At 40.8% G+C, this 13,200-nt stretch overlaps 1 protein-coding gene across 1 annotated transcript in view; it reads left to right on the top strand.

The window, feature by feature from the left end:
* LOC8040965 (sodium-coupled monocarboxylate transporter 2) overlaps positions 1–13,200 on the top strand; it is a 107,084-nt gene that overhangs the window by 17,929 nt on the left and 75,955 nt on the right. The window contains exons 7-8 of the mRNA XM_040208187.3: positions 36–176; positions 3,247–3,376. Coding sequence (XP_040064121.2) covers positions 36–176; positions 3,247–3,376 — 271 coding nt within the window. The remainder of the gene's footprint in view (positions 1–35; positions 177–3,246; positions 3,377–13,200) is intronic.

Here is a 13,200-nt window from a genome sequence, read left to right as displayed (position 1 = left end):
AAAAAAACGTTTACTTTTTTGTGTTTTCATTGCAGCTTGAGTGTGAGCCCGTACGACACCTACACGAGTTGGAACATGTTTTCTTGTTGGACGGTGGTCTGGATGTCCGCGTACTGCGCCGGCCAGACTCAGGTTCAGCGGTACTCGAGCATCGGTTCGCTCAAGGATGCCAGAAAGTAAGTATGCAGCCAATACTACCAACTACGAACCCGCCCACTCGTAAATTCCGCGAAATAAACGACGCATCGCTGTACTACCAGCCTTCGTTCGCTTCAAGCTCTAGCAGTTTGGACCATGGCACCGAATTCACGGAGCTTTCCAACTCAAAAGTTCAAAATTGGAAACTTTTCAAGGAGAAAATTGGGAACTGTTTGGGGTATCGGAAGCTGTCATCTTCACGTTCCCGCGGGACAAGTTGGTATCTGGATTCGGCGATGAGTAGTCTATTTTTTCAGCGCGAAAAACGCGGGTTTGTGTAAGGAGCATGCGACACGTTCAAGGGGCGCACCAACCCCGCCTTGGCGGCTGGTTGGCAGTGCCACCAACGACAGCTTCCGCGCAAAAGCGAAGCGCTGCCCGCTCCCACCTCTCCTAATGCGCCCGCAGCGGCTTGGCCGCGTCGACTGCGCATTACCTCGGCCGTATTTCTCGTTCTCGTTCTGAAGTCGGGCGCCTCGACATTAGAAAACATTATCATGGCCAGCGTTCCTCTGTATGTGTTCTCACGTCATTCAACCCAAACGCAGTTGAAGGCGGCAACGGCGCGGCAACACACCGAAATGTTTTTCGCTTATTTGCGCTGGAGTATGCCTCTACGTAGCGCTCGTGCGTATGACGGCCCCGGGAAAATCGCGGGAATTCATGAAATCTATGGTAAAACTAATTTTCGCCCCCCTTATTATTAGATTGCTCTTTACTCTCTGGCGGATTGAGTATGATCGCGGCTGTTTTTGCCAACGCATGGGTTTGTGTTCTCAATTTTAAGATTTTGTGTACTAAAGTTAGCGTCGAATGTGGCCTCGAACATTTTGTACAACGCTGTGCTCGGGTAAGCTGAAATTAATTAAAAACTATGGCTGACTGCTTCAGAGAATGTTTGTGCGAACAGTCGTGCCATTATCTGGTCGTACGCTCCCAAACCATCCCGAACACCCGGCACTTTAATAAGCCTCGTTTGTTGAGTCGCGTAAGACATAACAATATAATAGTGCTTGACTTTTGCTGTGGTGTTCACAAATACCTATAATGACTTTTGTGTTATAGGCTAAGATTTCCTAAGACAAAAGTAATATCATTAAACAAAACATACAAAAATAAAAAGGTCAGTAAAAATGCTGAAATATTACGACTTTGTACAAAATAATATACAACTTATACAGAATATGCATGGATAATGTACAATATATATATATATATATATATATATATATATATATATATATATATATATATATATATATATATATATATATATATATATATACAAAGCAAATTTAGAAACAAAGGTATACCAAATCAAAAATGAAGTGATAAAATGACAAAATGTAAACGCCACGACTCTAGCGCAGATGACGAACAATGTTGCAAGGTTGCCCCCAATATTGAAAACTATAAAAATATACAAGTTACAAACTTTAATGAAAATTTCGGCCGTCTGCATTCCTGATAATGGTGGCTGTATGCAAATGTTTTTGGGGGTAGCATTCAAGAAAATGACAAGTGGTTCTAGTAAGCACACGAATATCAACACTATCAAGTAAATTTCAGATTTTACAACTCGGTGCACTACCTTGCGTAAAAAATAGTTATGTGAAAGCTCTCGGTGGCTTTTAGAAATTCCAGTCTAATTGTACTTAGCAAATATTCACAGTTAACAAACACTCTCCGGACAATGTATTTGTAATAAAGTATTTTTATGAATCTTCTCTGCACATTTTCAATAATTTCCGCTTGGGTCGAAAAAGTTGAAATTCAAATAACTGATCAGAGCTCACGCCTAGACTGAAAAAGGCTACACAACAAACGTATTATGAAGAATGACAAGGTAAAATATTTTGACAAACGAGTAACCATTTTCAATAATCTTAGCGCTGAGCCCACAATGATGGAAGCATCTTCTCCAAAAAGAAAGGCTGTGATTAATATAAATGCCAAGGTGTTAACCAGAGACACTCGAGGTATCAAACAACCGTCAAGAACATAATGGCAGAACAAAACATCACGCTTCCTCGACAAAGAAATCAATTTGGTTTTTTGATGGATCTAAATTTGGTCTTAAAACACCACTCGGATATTAATAAATATATTTTGTAATAAAATACAATCGCTATAATCATTGACCTTTAAAGAAGTTACATCATCAACGAAGACAAGAATACATTAGAATGATTCACGCATAATACGGTGTCCTTCGCATACATATAAGCAACAGCAGCCCTAAGTTCGGTTTTGTGGTACACCAGAAAACGATACAAATCTCTGCAAACTCCCTGATATCCGGCGCCTTACGATGATTATTTTTTTATGATAAATGGAGGAGTTCGTGCGTATGCGCACTAAGATCTTCTCAAGTTTCAATCTAAGAAATCCACATGTTGCTTTAAATGCGCTTATGGCGAAACTTACACCATCCCCAGCGCTGTACGGGACGGACGTAGATCAACTGAAAGGCCGAACTATTCACTTTTCTGTGCTTTACCAGGAAAGGTTCATCGCCTTGCAAGAGTGGTTTCTCGGAAAATCTATGTCGTTGAGAGAAGCAAAACGTTATATTATTCGTCTCCAGTTGTTTAATTCAACCGTCCCCTCCCCCCCCCCCTCCAAAAAAAAAAAAAACATTTTTTTGTTGGTTGCACGTGCATTATTACGTGCGGAAACGACAGGTATTTAGGTAACGTTCAACGTTTAACTATTTGTGCAATTTATTTATCGTATCAGGAAGATGTGCTGCAACCATCTCTTGTTCACACTTTAAAAGACATATGAAGTCAATTAACGCACCTTGCTAAACGATCATAAGGCACTTTGTTTTGCATTGAGACCTTTTGAAAAACATAAGTGATAATCAAAGACATAAAACGTTAAATGTCCTGGTGAAGGGCCGCATTAATTTTCACCCGTGCACTTAGTGTAGAAAAGTGCGCCCATTCATTTTTAGCTTTCTGCTCCACGCTAATTATCCAGGGTAATATTTGTGCAATTATCCGTCGCTAGACGCCGTCCTTGAATTGCGCTTCTTCACCGCAGGGCGGTGCTGCTCAACGTTCCCGGAGTTTCAATTACGCTGCTCTTATCCGTCATCACCGGCCTCGTTCTGTTCGCCGTCTACAGTGACTGCGATCCAAGGCTCACCGGAGACATCAAAAAGGCCGACCAGGTAAGAATCATTGGCAGCTTCGATTTTTACTTCACCCGTTTCCTTTTTATTTTGTTCTTAACGAGACGAAGAGAGCACTTTGAAGCAAATCGGAGGTGGTAAACGGGAGCATCATCAAGTATACGACATCTGGGACATTTCCATGTCGCCGTTTTTGTGAGGCTGAGCGCATGTTTTCTACCCTGCTTCACAGCAGTCACAGTTTTATTGATAGACGGTGTGAATATTTTGTCAACAACATGTTGGCAGGAGTATGTTCCTAGACATCTGTGTCACTTTGAATTGAATTGGTTTTATTTAGACACTAGGTCAAGGGTAACAGGACAAAAGGCAGATTAACCCTGTTTGGCATGGCCCTATTGCCCGTTTAAATTGCCCAGCAGGTGAAAACAAAAACAATAAACATTAAAGAAGTACAAGAAGATGCAATAGCACATCAAAATCAATCAACACAGCATATTTTGTGCAGTACTCATACGATCGTTAGTGCACTTAACACTTTGGAAATAAATGAAACAGGTAATACAACTCATACGCAATGAAAATACGATCTAAAAGTATATACTTACTTCATCCGATAGATGCCGTATAAACCGCAGCCCGGCTTTAACGCCTTTCTAAAATGTGCCCTAGGTGGCCGAACTGTCACGTGAGCCGCCTTCTTGTTTTTAGTTTCAGGTGGCCAGACTAACTTTTAAAGCGCGGTTCTTGAAAATCTTCGTGCAACAGCTATTACAAAAGCTATTGGGAAGACTCACAGGTGGCTATAGTTCCTAACTAGATTCTTTTTAATTTGACATCGTCCCTTAAATTATATGGTTAGCATTTCTTGTGTTAGTAACTTCTTAGCTTACAGCTACTTGTTGCAGTACATCATGCGCTCGATTACCTTAAAATAAAAACAAAATGTTGCGCGATATCTTTATACTCTCTACAAAAAGTTATAAAATCCAAAGAAATTCGTGCTAACATGAAAAGCACTTAAAAAAACTCCGATCTGTCATTTTCAACTGTGTCTGAGAGGTCTCCCGAGTTTAAAAGTGATCATGAATGCTAGAAAATTTATTCTTGGAGTACAATTCGAAAATCGGCCACTATACCAGAAATAGTGCAAAAAGTGCAAAACATGTTTTTGAGTATTCCTTGAATAAAGTTGCTTGAAAAATCCAAAGCGCTATACCTCTTAATTGGAATGGATCTTTCACGCCTTTGTGTGAGAGGCACCCAAAGCGAATAATACACGAAGCAGTAGCACAAGCACAGACCCAACAATGTCTGTGCTCTCCGAAATCAGTCTTAAAGTGAACCACAATCATTATTCACCTGCCGTACAGGTCTTCAATAGAAATAACAAATGCTTTGTAGCAGAGTTAAAAATACCGAGTTTCTCAGAGTACTGGTTATACCACTCAGTCAGTCTACTAATTGGGCTTAAAAGACTAATTTTTTTTGGAAATATAAAAAGATGATTGATTCCAAACAGGAACACGTGGAACCCTAAGGCACACTTCAGACAAGAGGCTTGGGGAATTAATCGACCCAAGCAACGTTTTAAACAAAAACAATAGGTCCGCGTTCTGCCGACGCCGGTGCAGGCTCAGCAAGTCAACACACTCTAACGTTGTGTGATAAGTTGAACAATGAACATCCTTCATAAGGTAGCGATGTTTAAAGATAGAAATAAACTTTTTCTGAACTCGTTCGATTTTCAATGAGTTGGTTTTAGAGATCCCGTTCCACACAACTGAGGCATATTCTAACTGGGGAATGCATAACGAGCGGTACAACGTGAGAAACGCAGAAGGATGCCTGAAGTCCTTCGTTAAGCGAGAGACAACACCCAGCGTGCACAGAGACGAGTTAACGAGCCTAGTTACGTGACTAGAGAATCGCAGGCTAGGATCGAACATAACTCCCAGATCCTTCATTGCACATACCCGGGACAGGGGTTCACCATGAATACTATATCCTAAATATGCATTCTGTAGCTTCCAAGTGAATGTCATAACCTTGGTTTTAGCGCGGTTTAAGAGAAGATAATTGGCTGAGCACCACCTAAAAAAAGAACATGCATCTTCCTGAAGCCTAGCGCAATCATCGAAAGTAATTATTTCTTTGTAAATTTTAATGTCATCAGCGTATTGCAGGCACGAATAGTTAGAAATAGCATCAGGGACGTCATTTACAAAGATTGCGAACAGGAGCGGTCCTAGGAAGGATCAATGAGGAACGCCAGAATTTGCCCCGTCCAATGAAGAGTTCATATTGTTGACTCGAACGTACGCTTTTCTGTTTGACAAATAGCTTTGAAACCAGTCGTATACTGTGCCACAAACCCCGTAGCGGAAAGCTTTGATAAAAGGATTAACAACGTCAAATGCCTTGCTTAGGTAAAGTAGACCACGTCTGGCTGACCTCTGTGGCAGACTACCTGGGATGCGGTAGACATAAAACTTACAAGATTTGTAGTCGTTGATCTGCTGGTCATAAACCCATGCTGATTAGGGAGGGTTAGGTTTCGAAATTTGAACGACAAGAATTGATGAATGACTGCTTCAAAGAGTTTGGAAAATGGGGAGAGAAGGGAAATCGGTCTATAGTTGAGAACATCACCTTTCTTTCCCGACTTCAGAACCGGAACGACCACGGCAATCTTCCATATTTTGGGGAATCCTCCTGACCTTAATGAGTTGTTAAATATTGCACATAGTGTAGGTGTATATCATAAAAAGTTTTGAGAATTGCAGTTGGTGTACCATTGTGCCCCGCAGATAGCGTGGCTTTAATTTTTTTTATTAACTAGCTCTACACCTTTCTCATCGACATTAATGTGACTTACTAGGTCACCGAATTCATTCAAGTGAGGCAGTGTGGCTGTGGAGCAGGCGGTACTGTTTTTGTAGGCTGAACTAAAATGATCTGCAAATAGCTCGGACACGCACTCCGCATCTCTTTCATGGTAATCCAAAACTATTGTTGTTCCGATATCCTTCCCGGAACGTGATCTAGTGTACCTCCAAAATTTCTTACGGTTTTTGACAAGGTCAGATTCCGCTGAGTCACGATACGCCAGGCGGTCACGGTTTAACATTATATTACATTTCTTTCTGCAACTCTTGAATTCCGCCACCCACTTTTGGGAGACCACTTTTCTTTAACTTTCTGTGCAAGAGTGCAAGAAGTCTCTCCTTTTAGTCGCGTTTTTAGTTCATTAGAAAACTAATCAGGGGAAACGAGGTTTCTTTAAATATCTTAAAGGAATGAATATGTCTATGGCCTCTTTGATTAATCTCGTAAAGAGAGCTACCTGCTCTTTTGCATCAGAGGATTCTAAGGCCGGAGATCAATCAACACTCGAGAGGTGGTGGAACATCCCGATGTAGTCTCGTGATTAAAAATTGTATAAGATGCGTGGAGGAGAAGCCTCAATAGGAGCGTGAATCGAGGAATCAATAAAAGAAAGCATTAAATCAAGGGCAGGATGGTACTTATCCAGAGGAACCATAGGGACTTCACCTCGGGCTACACGCACGCAGTATATGTTTGAGAGACATACATTTAAAGCATTACCTTGGTGGTTAAGAATATCGTTGTGTTGTGCAAGATCTAAAAAAGAATCAAAGTTTAGGAGGTTGTTGCCTTTCTGCTTTCAATGAAATTTGTCAGTAGAAACATTAAACTTCGTCTAGTTGATACCTGGAGCATTAACATCACCTAAGATTAAGACATTACACCCGTGTAACTCGTTAACAGTGTTCTCTATGCCAGCGAGACACGTGCGAAAGTCGTCAGGCCTCCTTTGCGGAGGCAGGTGAAAAAAGGCCAATAAAAAGGCATACTTTCATTGCACACTCCATTTCTACCCATAAAAAGAGATACGAATAATAATATTAATATTTTATCTGTACACACATTTAACAATAATAATAATAATGATAATAATAACAATAATAATAATTATTATTATAACTTTATTCTTCACATATAAAGTTATATAGGAAAATTATAGTTTAAGATGGATGCTACTGCTACCTCTGCTGACGCATGATCAAAATCGAATCGAATGCAACTTCATCAGTAAAGTTTGACACAAAAAAAATCCGAATACTTTTGTGCGATGATTTGTTACTTACGAATACGATGAAACGTTAATACACTAAATACCAAAAGCTTACATTCATAAACATCCTGATTTTTCGTTACCTAACAAAACCAGGTCTGCAAATTCTACTGGGGGGATTATGGCTACAATCTTATTGAACGAGGGATCCAGTTGTTTGCTTATTTTTTAACTGGATAAACATTTATAAAATATAATTTAATGAACTAAAAAATGCATAAGAAAAATTGGAACCACCTAAAAAGCCATCTTTTATTATGACAGTGACCAGACTTAAATACCTTCTCATGAACGAAATTATTCCTCGCTAGAAAGCAGTTGAGGAGTATTTTCGACGTGTCTAAGAATCCCACGTTCGTTGTGGTATAGTGGCTTTTGAACAACGTTCTACAAAGTGCACCAATACTAAACGTGTTTATTTTGAAAAGTTTCTAATTTCGAAAGACATAGGCTCTTGCTTCTACTTCATTCTGAAAGATTTCAAACGAGCCTTGTAGCTTCCAGAGCCGTGCAGCTCTTGCAAACCGTTTGAACAACCAGCACGCCAAAATCAACATGCTTGATTATTTATCGCAGACAAACACTAAAAATCTTTGAAAACTGAAGATAGATTCACAATTCGCAAGAAAAATTAAGTGAAAGTTCAGGGTTTTACGTACTACAGCAGGTAAGGGCATCTGGAAACGCTTCAGCAAAGGACTATATATTAATTCCGACTACATGATACATTTGGCTGTTTTTTTTTTACGTGCAGCCAACGGCTACACGGTGCTTTCCCCTCAAAAAGACTTCGTTAGATTGCGGAAACCTCGGCGGGGATTTTAACTCGCCACATGGGGGTTCTGCAAGTTGACGCTTTGCCTCGGGCCAGCAAGAAAAAATGGGACACTGGAGGCTCTTTTCTCTAGTTGTGCGGCACGTTATCCCACTCTTATAGTTAAGTACATTGCGCAGGGGTATTGCACAATGGACATCTCACCATTGTTGTCTGCAAATTCCTCGTACCGCAGAAATCTCTCAAGAGCCTCGTTCGCCCGGAAACGACGTGTAAGATGCAAAATCTAGCACAAGGACGCGAGAGTAGGGAAACAAAAAAGGAAAAGAGTGGTGCAGTTTCCTTTCTCATTTGCACTTTATCCTTGAAGATCTCCAGGCACTTCGATATATATTTACGCATTTATTTATTGATCTTTAAGGGCCCTTGACAGGGAATTACACAAGGGATGAACGACATAATATATAAAACGTATAACAAGCTATAGAACGCAAAATACATAATGCATGTTCACCAAAAACAAAAATACATTTATTCGAAAATACAGATGGCAATGAAACTACAAATACAAAGGCCAGTATTCAGTAAAACACAAGGTAACTAATACTATATTCAGTACTTTTCATTGTCGAATAGAGAGGCCAATTCATGTACAACCCAAATACTCGGAAAACAGTTACTCTAATTATTACCTATAAATATCAGAAACGTTAGTGTTATGTTAAGTAGGTAGTTTGAAGCGCTTTGAAATGATCGGCGTTTTGGTTCGCGACTCTAGAGACTGGTAAGCCGTTTCATTTCAAAACCATCAGGAGGATCGATGAGTTCGCATATGAAGTAGTCGATGCATAGACGGGTTCAATTTTACATGAGTCGTCTAATCTTGAAAACATATATGCAAGTGGTGGGTGAAAAATTGTATATTTAAGTTTTGGGATATGTTGGTACATTTATTACAGTGGGTATATTTTGCGCCGAATTGTTAATTCTCTAATAATTGCTTGTTTTTGCAACCTTGTGAGGCTTGTATAGGGGGAATAGTGGGCAAAAATAAATCTAAGGGTTCTGTTCTAAACTTCTTCCCATTAATAAATTTCGTAATTTTGCCGCGCAGATTAAATAGATAAAGTCTGTTCAAGTTTGGACCGCACTAATGATTCAAATATTCTGTTTTACCACTGGGGTAACGTCTCGCATGAGATATACTATTTGCCTTGGCAGTTATGTGGTGGATCATCATCATCATCATCATTTATTTTCCTTGAGGGACCGTGGGGCATTATACAAGGGGTGGCAATAGAACAAAAACAAATAGAATAGTAAACACAATTATAACACTGTAAGCTGTATAGGTAGGTTAGATAAAAAGATGGTAATGGCCTCAACAAATTTAGTAGTATCATTAATAGAAACGATGTTATGAGGTAGTGAATTCCAATCCTCGATGGTCAATGGTTGCTTGGAAGTTTTTAGAGAAACAGTTAATGATTGAATTGGACGTAATTTACATAGGTGATCTAGACGCGGGAAAATACGATGGGGAGGTGATAGCAGTGATTCTTTGGGGTGGCTATGGTGATAAAACATTTGTTGAGGGGGGGGGGGGGGGAAGGCGTGATACTCGGCGGCGAAGGGAAAGTGAATGAAGGTTAGCTGATTGGCGTAATCCTGATATGCTGGTATACGGTGAGTAGTTGTTATAAATAAAACCAAGGGCTCTGTTTTGGACGGATTCTAGATTATTTGCAAGGTAGGACTGCCAAGGGGACCATATAGATGAGGCGTATTCTAACTTCGATCTTATAAGAGTAGTATACCCTAGTCGTTTTGCGGAGGGTGTAGAAAGTTTGAGGTTACGGCGCAAATATCCGAGAGAACGGTTAGTATCAGAAATAACAGAAGTTATGTGAGTACTCCATGATAGGTCAGAGGTGAGATGAACACCCAGGTACTTATAAATGAGCAGGCTATTACACTGAGTGTTAGTGAGTTAATACGAAAATGGTGTGGGCACGCGAACTGTGGGAAAATGGTACGGATCTACATTTATTGAAGTTTAACGTCATCTGCCATTTTTCACACCAATGGATTACAGACTCAAGGTCCTCCTGGAGAGCATGATGATCAGGCTATAAAAGAATGGGTCGGTAAATGACACAATCGTCGGCGAACAGGCGCACAGAAGCTATATTAAGGTTGAGATCATTAATATAAATCAAGAACAGAAGGGGGCCAAGTACGGTTCCTTGGGGGACACCTGACGTTACGGTAGATGTGGGAGATTTTATGTTGTTAACGGAGGAATATTGCTTACGGTTAATTAGGAATTTAGAAACCCACTTAACAACATAAGGATGAATATAATTATCGTTAAGCTTTGTTAAAAGACTTAGGTGTGGTACTTGGTCTAATGCTTTGGAGAAGTCAAGGAAAATGGCGTCGGTCTGAATATTCGAATCGAAGCTTGAATAAATATCAGTAAGGAAGGCGGTTAGCTGGGTTTCACAAAACTAAGATTTACGAAATCAGTGCTAATGTTCAAAAAGAAGGTTATTAGAGTCAATATAGTTGATTATATTTGAGTAAAGTATATGCTCCATGAGCTAAGATGGAACACCGGTGTGAGACATGGGACGGTAATTACTTATCAGTTGGCGATCACCAGTTTTGTGAACAGGTATTACGTTAGCTATTTTCCAGTCACGTGGAACTATGGAAAGCGTGAGCGATTGTGAGAATATATCACAGAGGAAAACAGAGGAAATGTGTTTAGTGTTTGTTAAAGGGACACTGACACCCCCCAAAAAATATTTTTCATTTTTTGCCAGGCGCTTCATCATGGTGTCGGAGGACTACCCAATTAATATTTTGCAACAGAGTAGCGTATTTTTTTAATAAAGCCAAAAGACGCAACTGCTCGAAACCGAAACCGAAACCCGACGGAGGTCGGAGAAGTGGAGAGAAGAGAGTGGAGTGGCGGAAGTCACGTGGCTACACCCGACCGTGTTTTTTTTTTTTTTTTTTTTTTGTCTCTCTTCTTGTAGCAGACGACATGCGGCGTACGGGAACTGTTCGCTATGGGATTCTTTTGCAGTTATGTATGTTCCGCTCGTTGTTGTGTACTCCAAGATGAGTTGTTTTGTAAATTGGGGAGTTGGAGATGAGTAGTGAGTGCCCGTGGTGAATTTTGATCGGCTCCGAAAAGAATACACCCACGATGTTGCGTGAAGAGCTGGCTCACATGTCCTGCGTCCGAAACAGAAGTGGCATTGTGCGACAGAGTTTCCGAAAGATCAACGGGATCGGGACCAATGGCTGGCTGCATTTCCTGTAGACCATTTACGGGCACCTCGGAAAGCGGACGCTACCTGATTTATATGCTCCTTGCATTTTGTGGAAAGTGATTACATTGAGTTCGCAGGTGTCAAAAAGGAAATCCCATACCATTTAATTCAGCGACGTGTCGTCCACAACATTTGTTTCTTATTATTTTTTTTTGTTTCTTCAGTAATAATTGTAAAAAAAAAGAAAGAAATGTAAACATCAGAAAATATTATAAAAAAAAGTTTCACGCGGGATCGAACCCGGTCCTACCGCGTGTGAAGCGGACGTCTTACCCACTGAGCTACTGGGGCATGTCGATATTGAGGAATCTCTTTCCTTAGTAACAATTCAGCCGATAAACTGTAAGTTGGAAAGTTTGCTGCCGATTTTTCTCTAGCAAAAGCACTCCAGGGTCGAAGTCGGGATGCACCACGCATTGGCGACATTCTCACCTAGTAAAGAAATCGTACGCGTGCATATTCAACTCGAAGTAGACACGTCGCGCTTGACGTTTGCGCGAGCGATGTCTTCAGCCACAAGAAGGGAGTGACGGCTCGGAGACGTCTTCGTGCAAATCGGCTTGGTGGTCGGGCGTGTCGTACGGCATGAATACCAATTCTTTTGAACAGTCCCAAATTTCTCTTTTAAAGGCGGACAAAATTCGCCGGTACCGCGAACGACAGTTCTGAAATAGAGGTCCCACGCGCGTCGTCCGCTGCCATCGCCGTCCCCGCGAGTCCCACGATACGCGAAACGACGAACGCACAGAATGCTTCCGGTTGTCTGTGGAACTTTTTTTTCAATCAACGTATTTGCAGGTTTTTAGAAGCCACAAAAAATGGGTTTCGTATTTTTTTCTATTTTTAATATTGAGTGTGTCCCTTCAGTGACCCACGACTTTGATTAAATTTGGTGGTCGCATCGATACCTTAGAAAACGGCCCGTGACCGCGGAAAAGAGAGTGAGCGAGACTCGAACCGGCCAGTTCTTGATCGGCGGTTTTCGGGCGGAAAGAAACCGAATTTCGAGCCGCAAATTCTGTTCTGGGTAGTTGAGCTCTCATATGTCACGTACAACTAAAAACCTCGGCGAGCATAAATACCCTGTCAGTGTCCCTTTAATGCCTTCGAATTAATTTGGTCGTCTCCAGAGCTCGAGGAGACCTTTAGGTTTTCTATTGCCTTCAATACACCTGCGTGGTCAATTATCGCCTGCGTGGTCAATTATCGCCTGCGTGGTCAATTATGTGGTTTTTCATGATAGATCGTCTGTAATATGGACACAAATATATTTATAAGATGTCGTTTTCTCAAGGATAGTGTTGTTTATGCTGTAATATTAAGTAGTAGTAATGTAAAGGCGGGAAAATTATAGCACTTTACATTTATCTAAATTAAGGCCCATCTGTCACTGATCGCACCAAAGGGCGATGCTGGACTAGTCGTTATGTAGTTTTGTATAGTCATTGTTATGTAAAATAGTGCGGTAAGTGACGCAGTCGTCTGCAAAAAGGAGAATGGTGGATGTAACTGAGGCGGGAAGATTGTTCATAAAGATTAGGAATAACAGAGGTCTCAGAACGCTGCCCTGAGGAACGCCTGATGT

This window comes from Ixodes scapularis, unplaced genomic scaffold (assembly GCF_016920785.2).
Source record: "Ixodes scapularis isolate PalLabHiFi unplaced genomic scaffold, ASM1692078v2 PGA_scaffold2__306_contigs__length_199485367, whole genome shotgun sequence".
NCBI lineage: Eukaryota > Metazoa > Arthropoda > Arachnida > Ixodida > Ixodidae > Ixodes > Ixodes scapularis.
The sequence above is the reverse complement of the archived record's forward strand: the minus strand, read 5'-3'. Positions and strand labels throughout refer to the sequence as shown.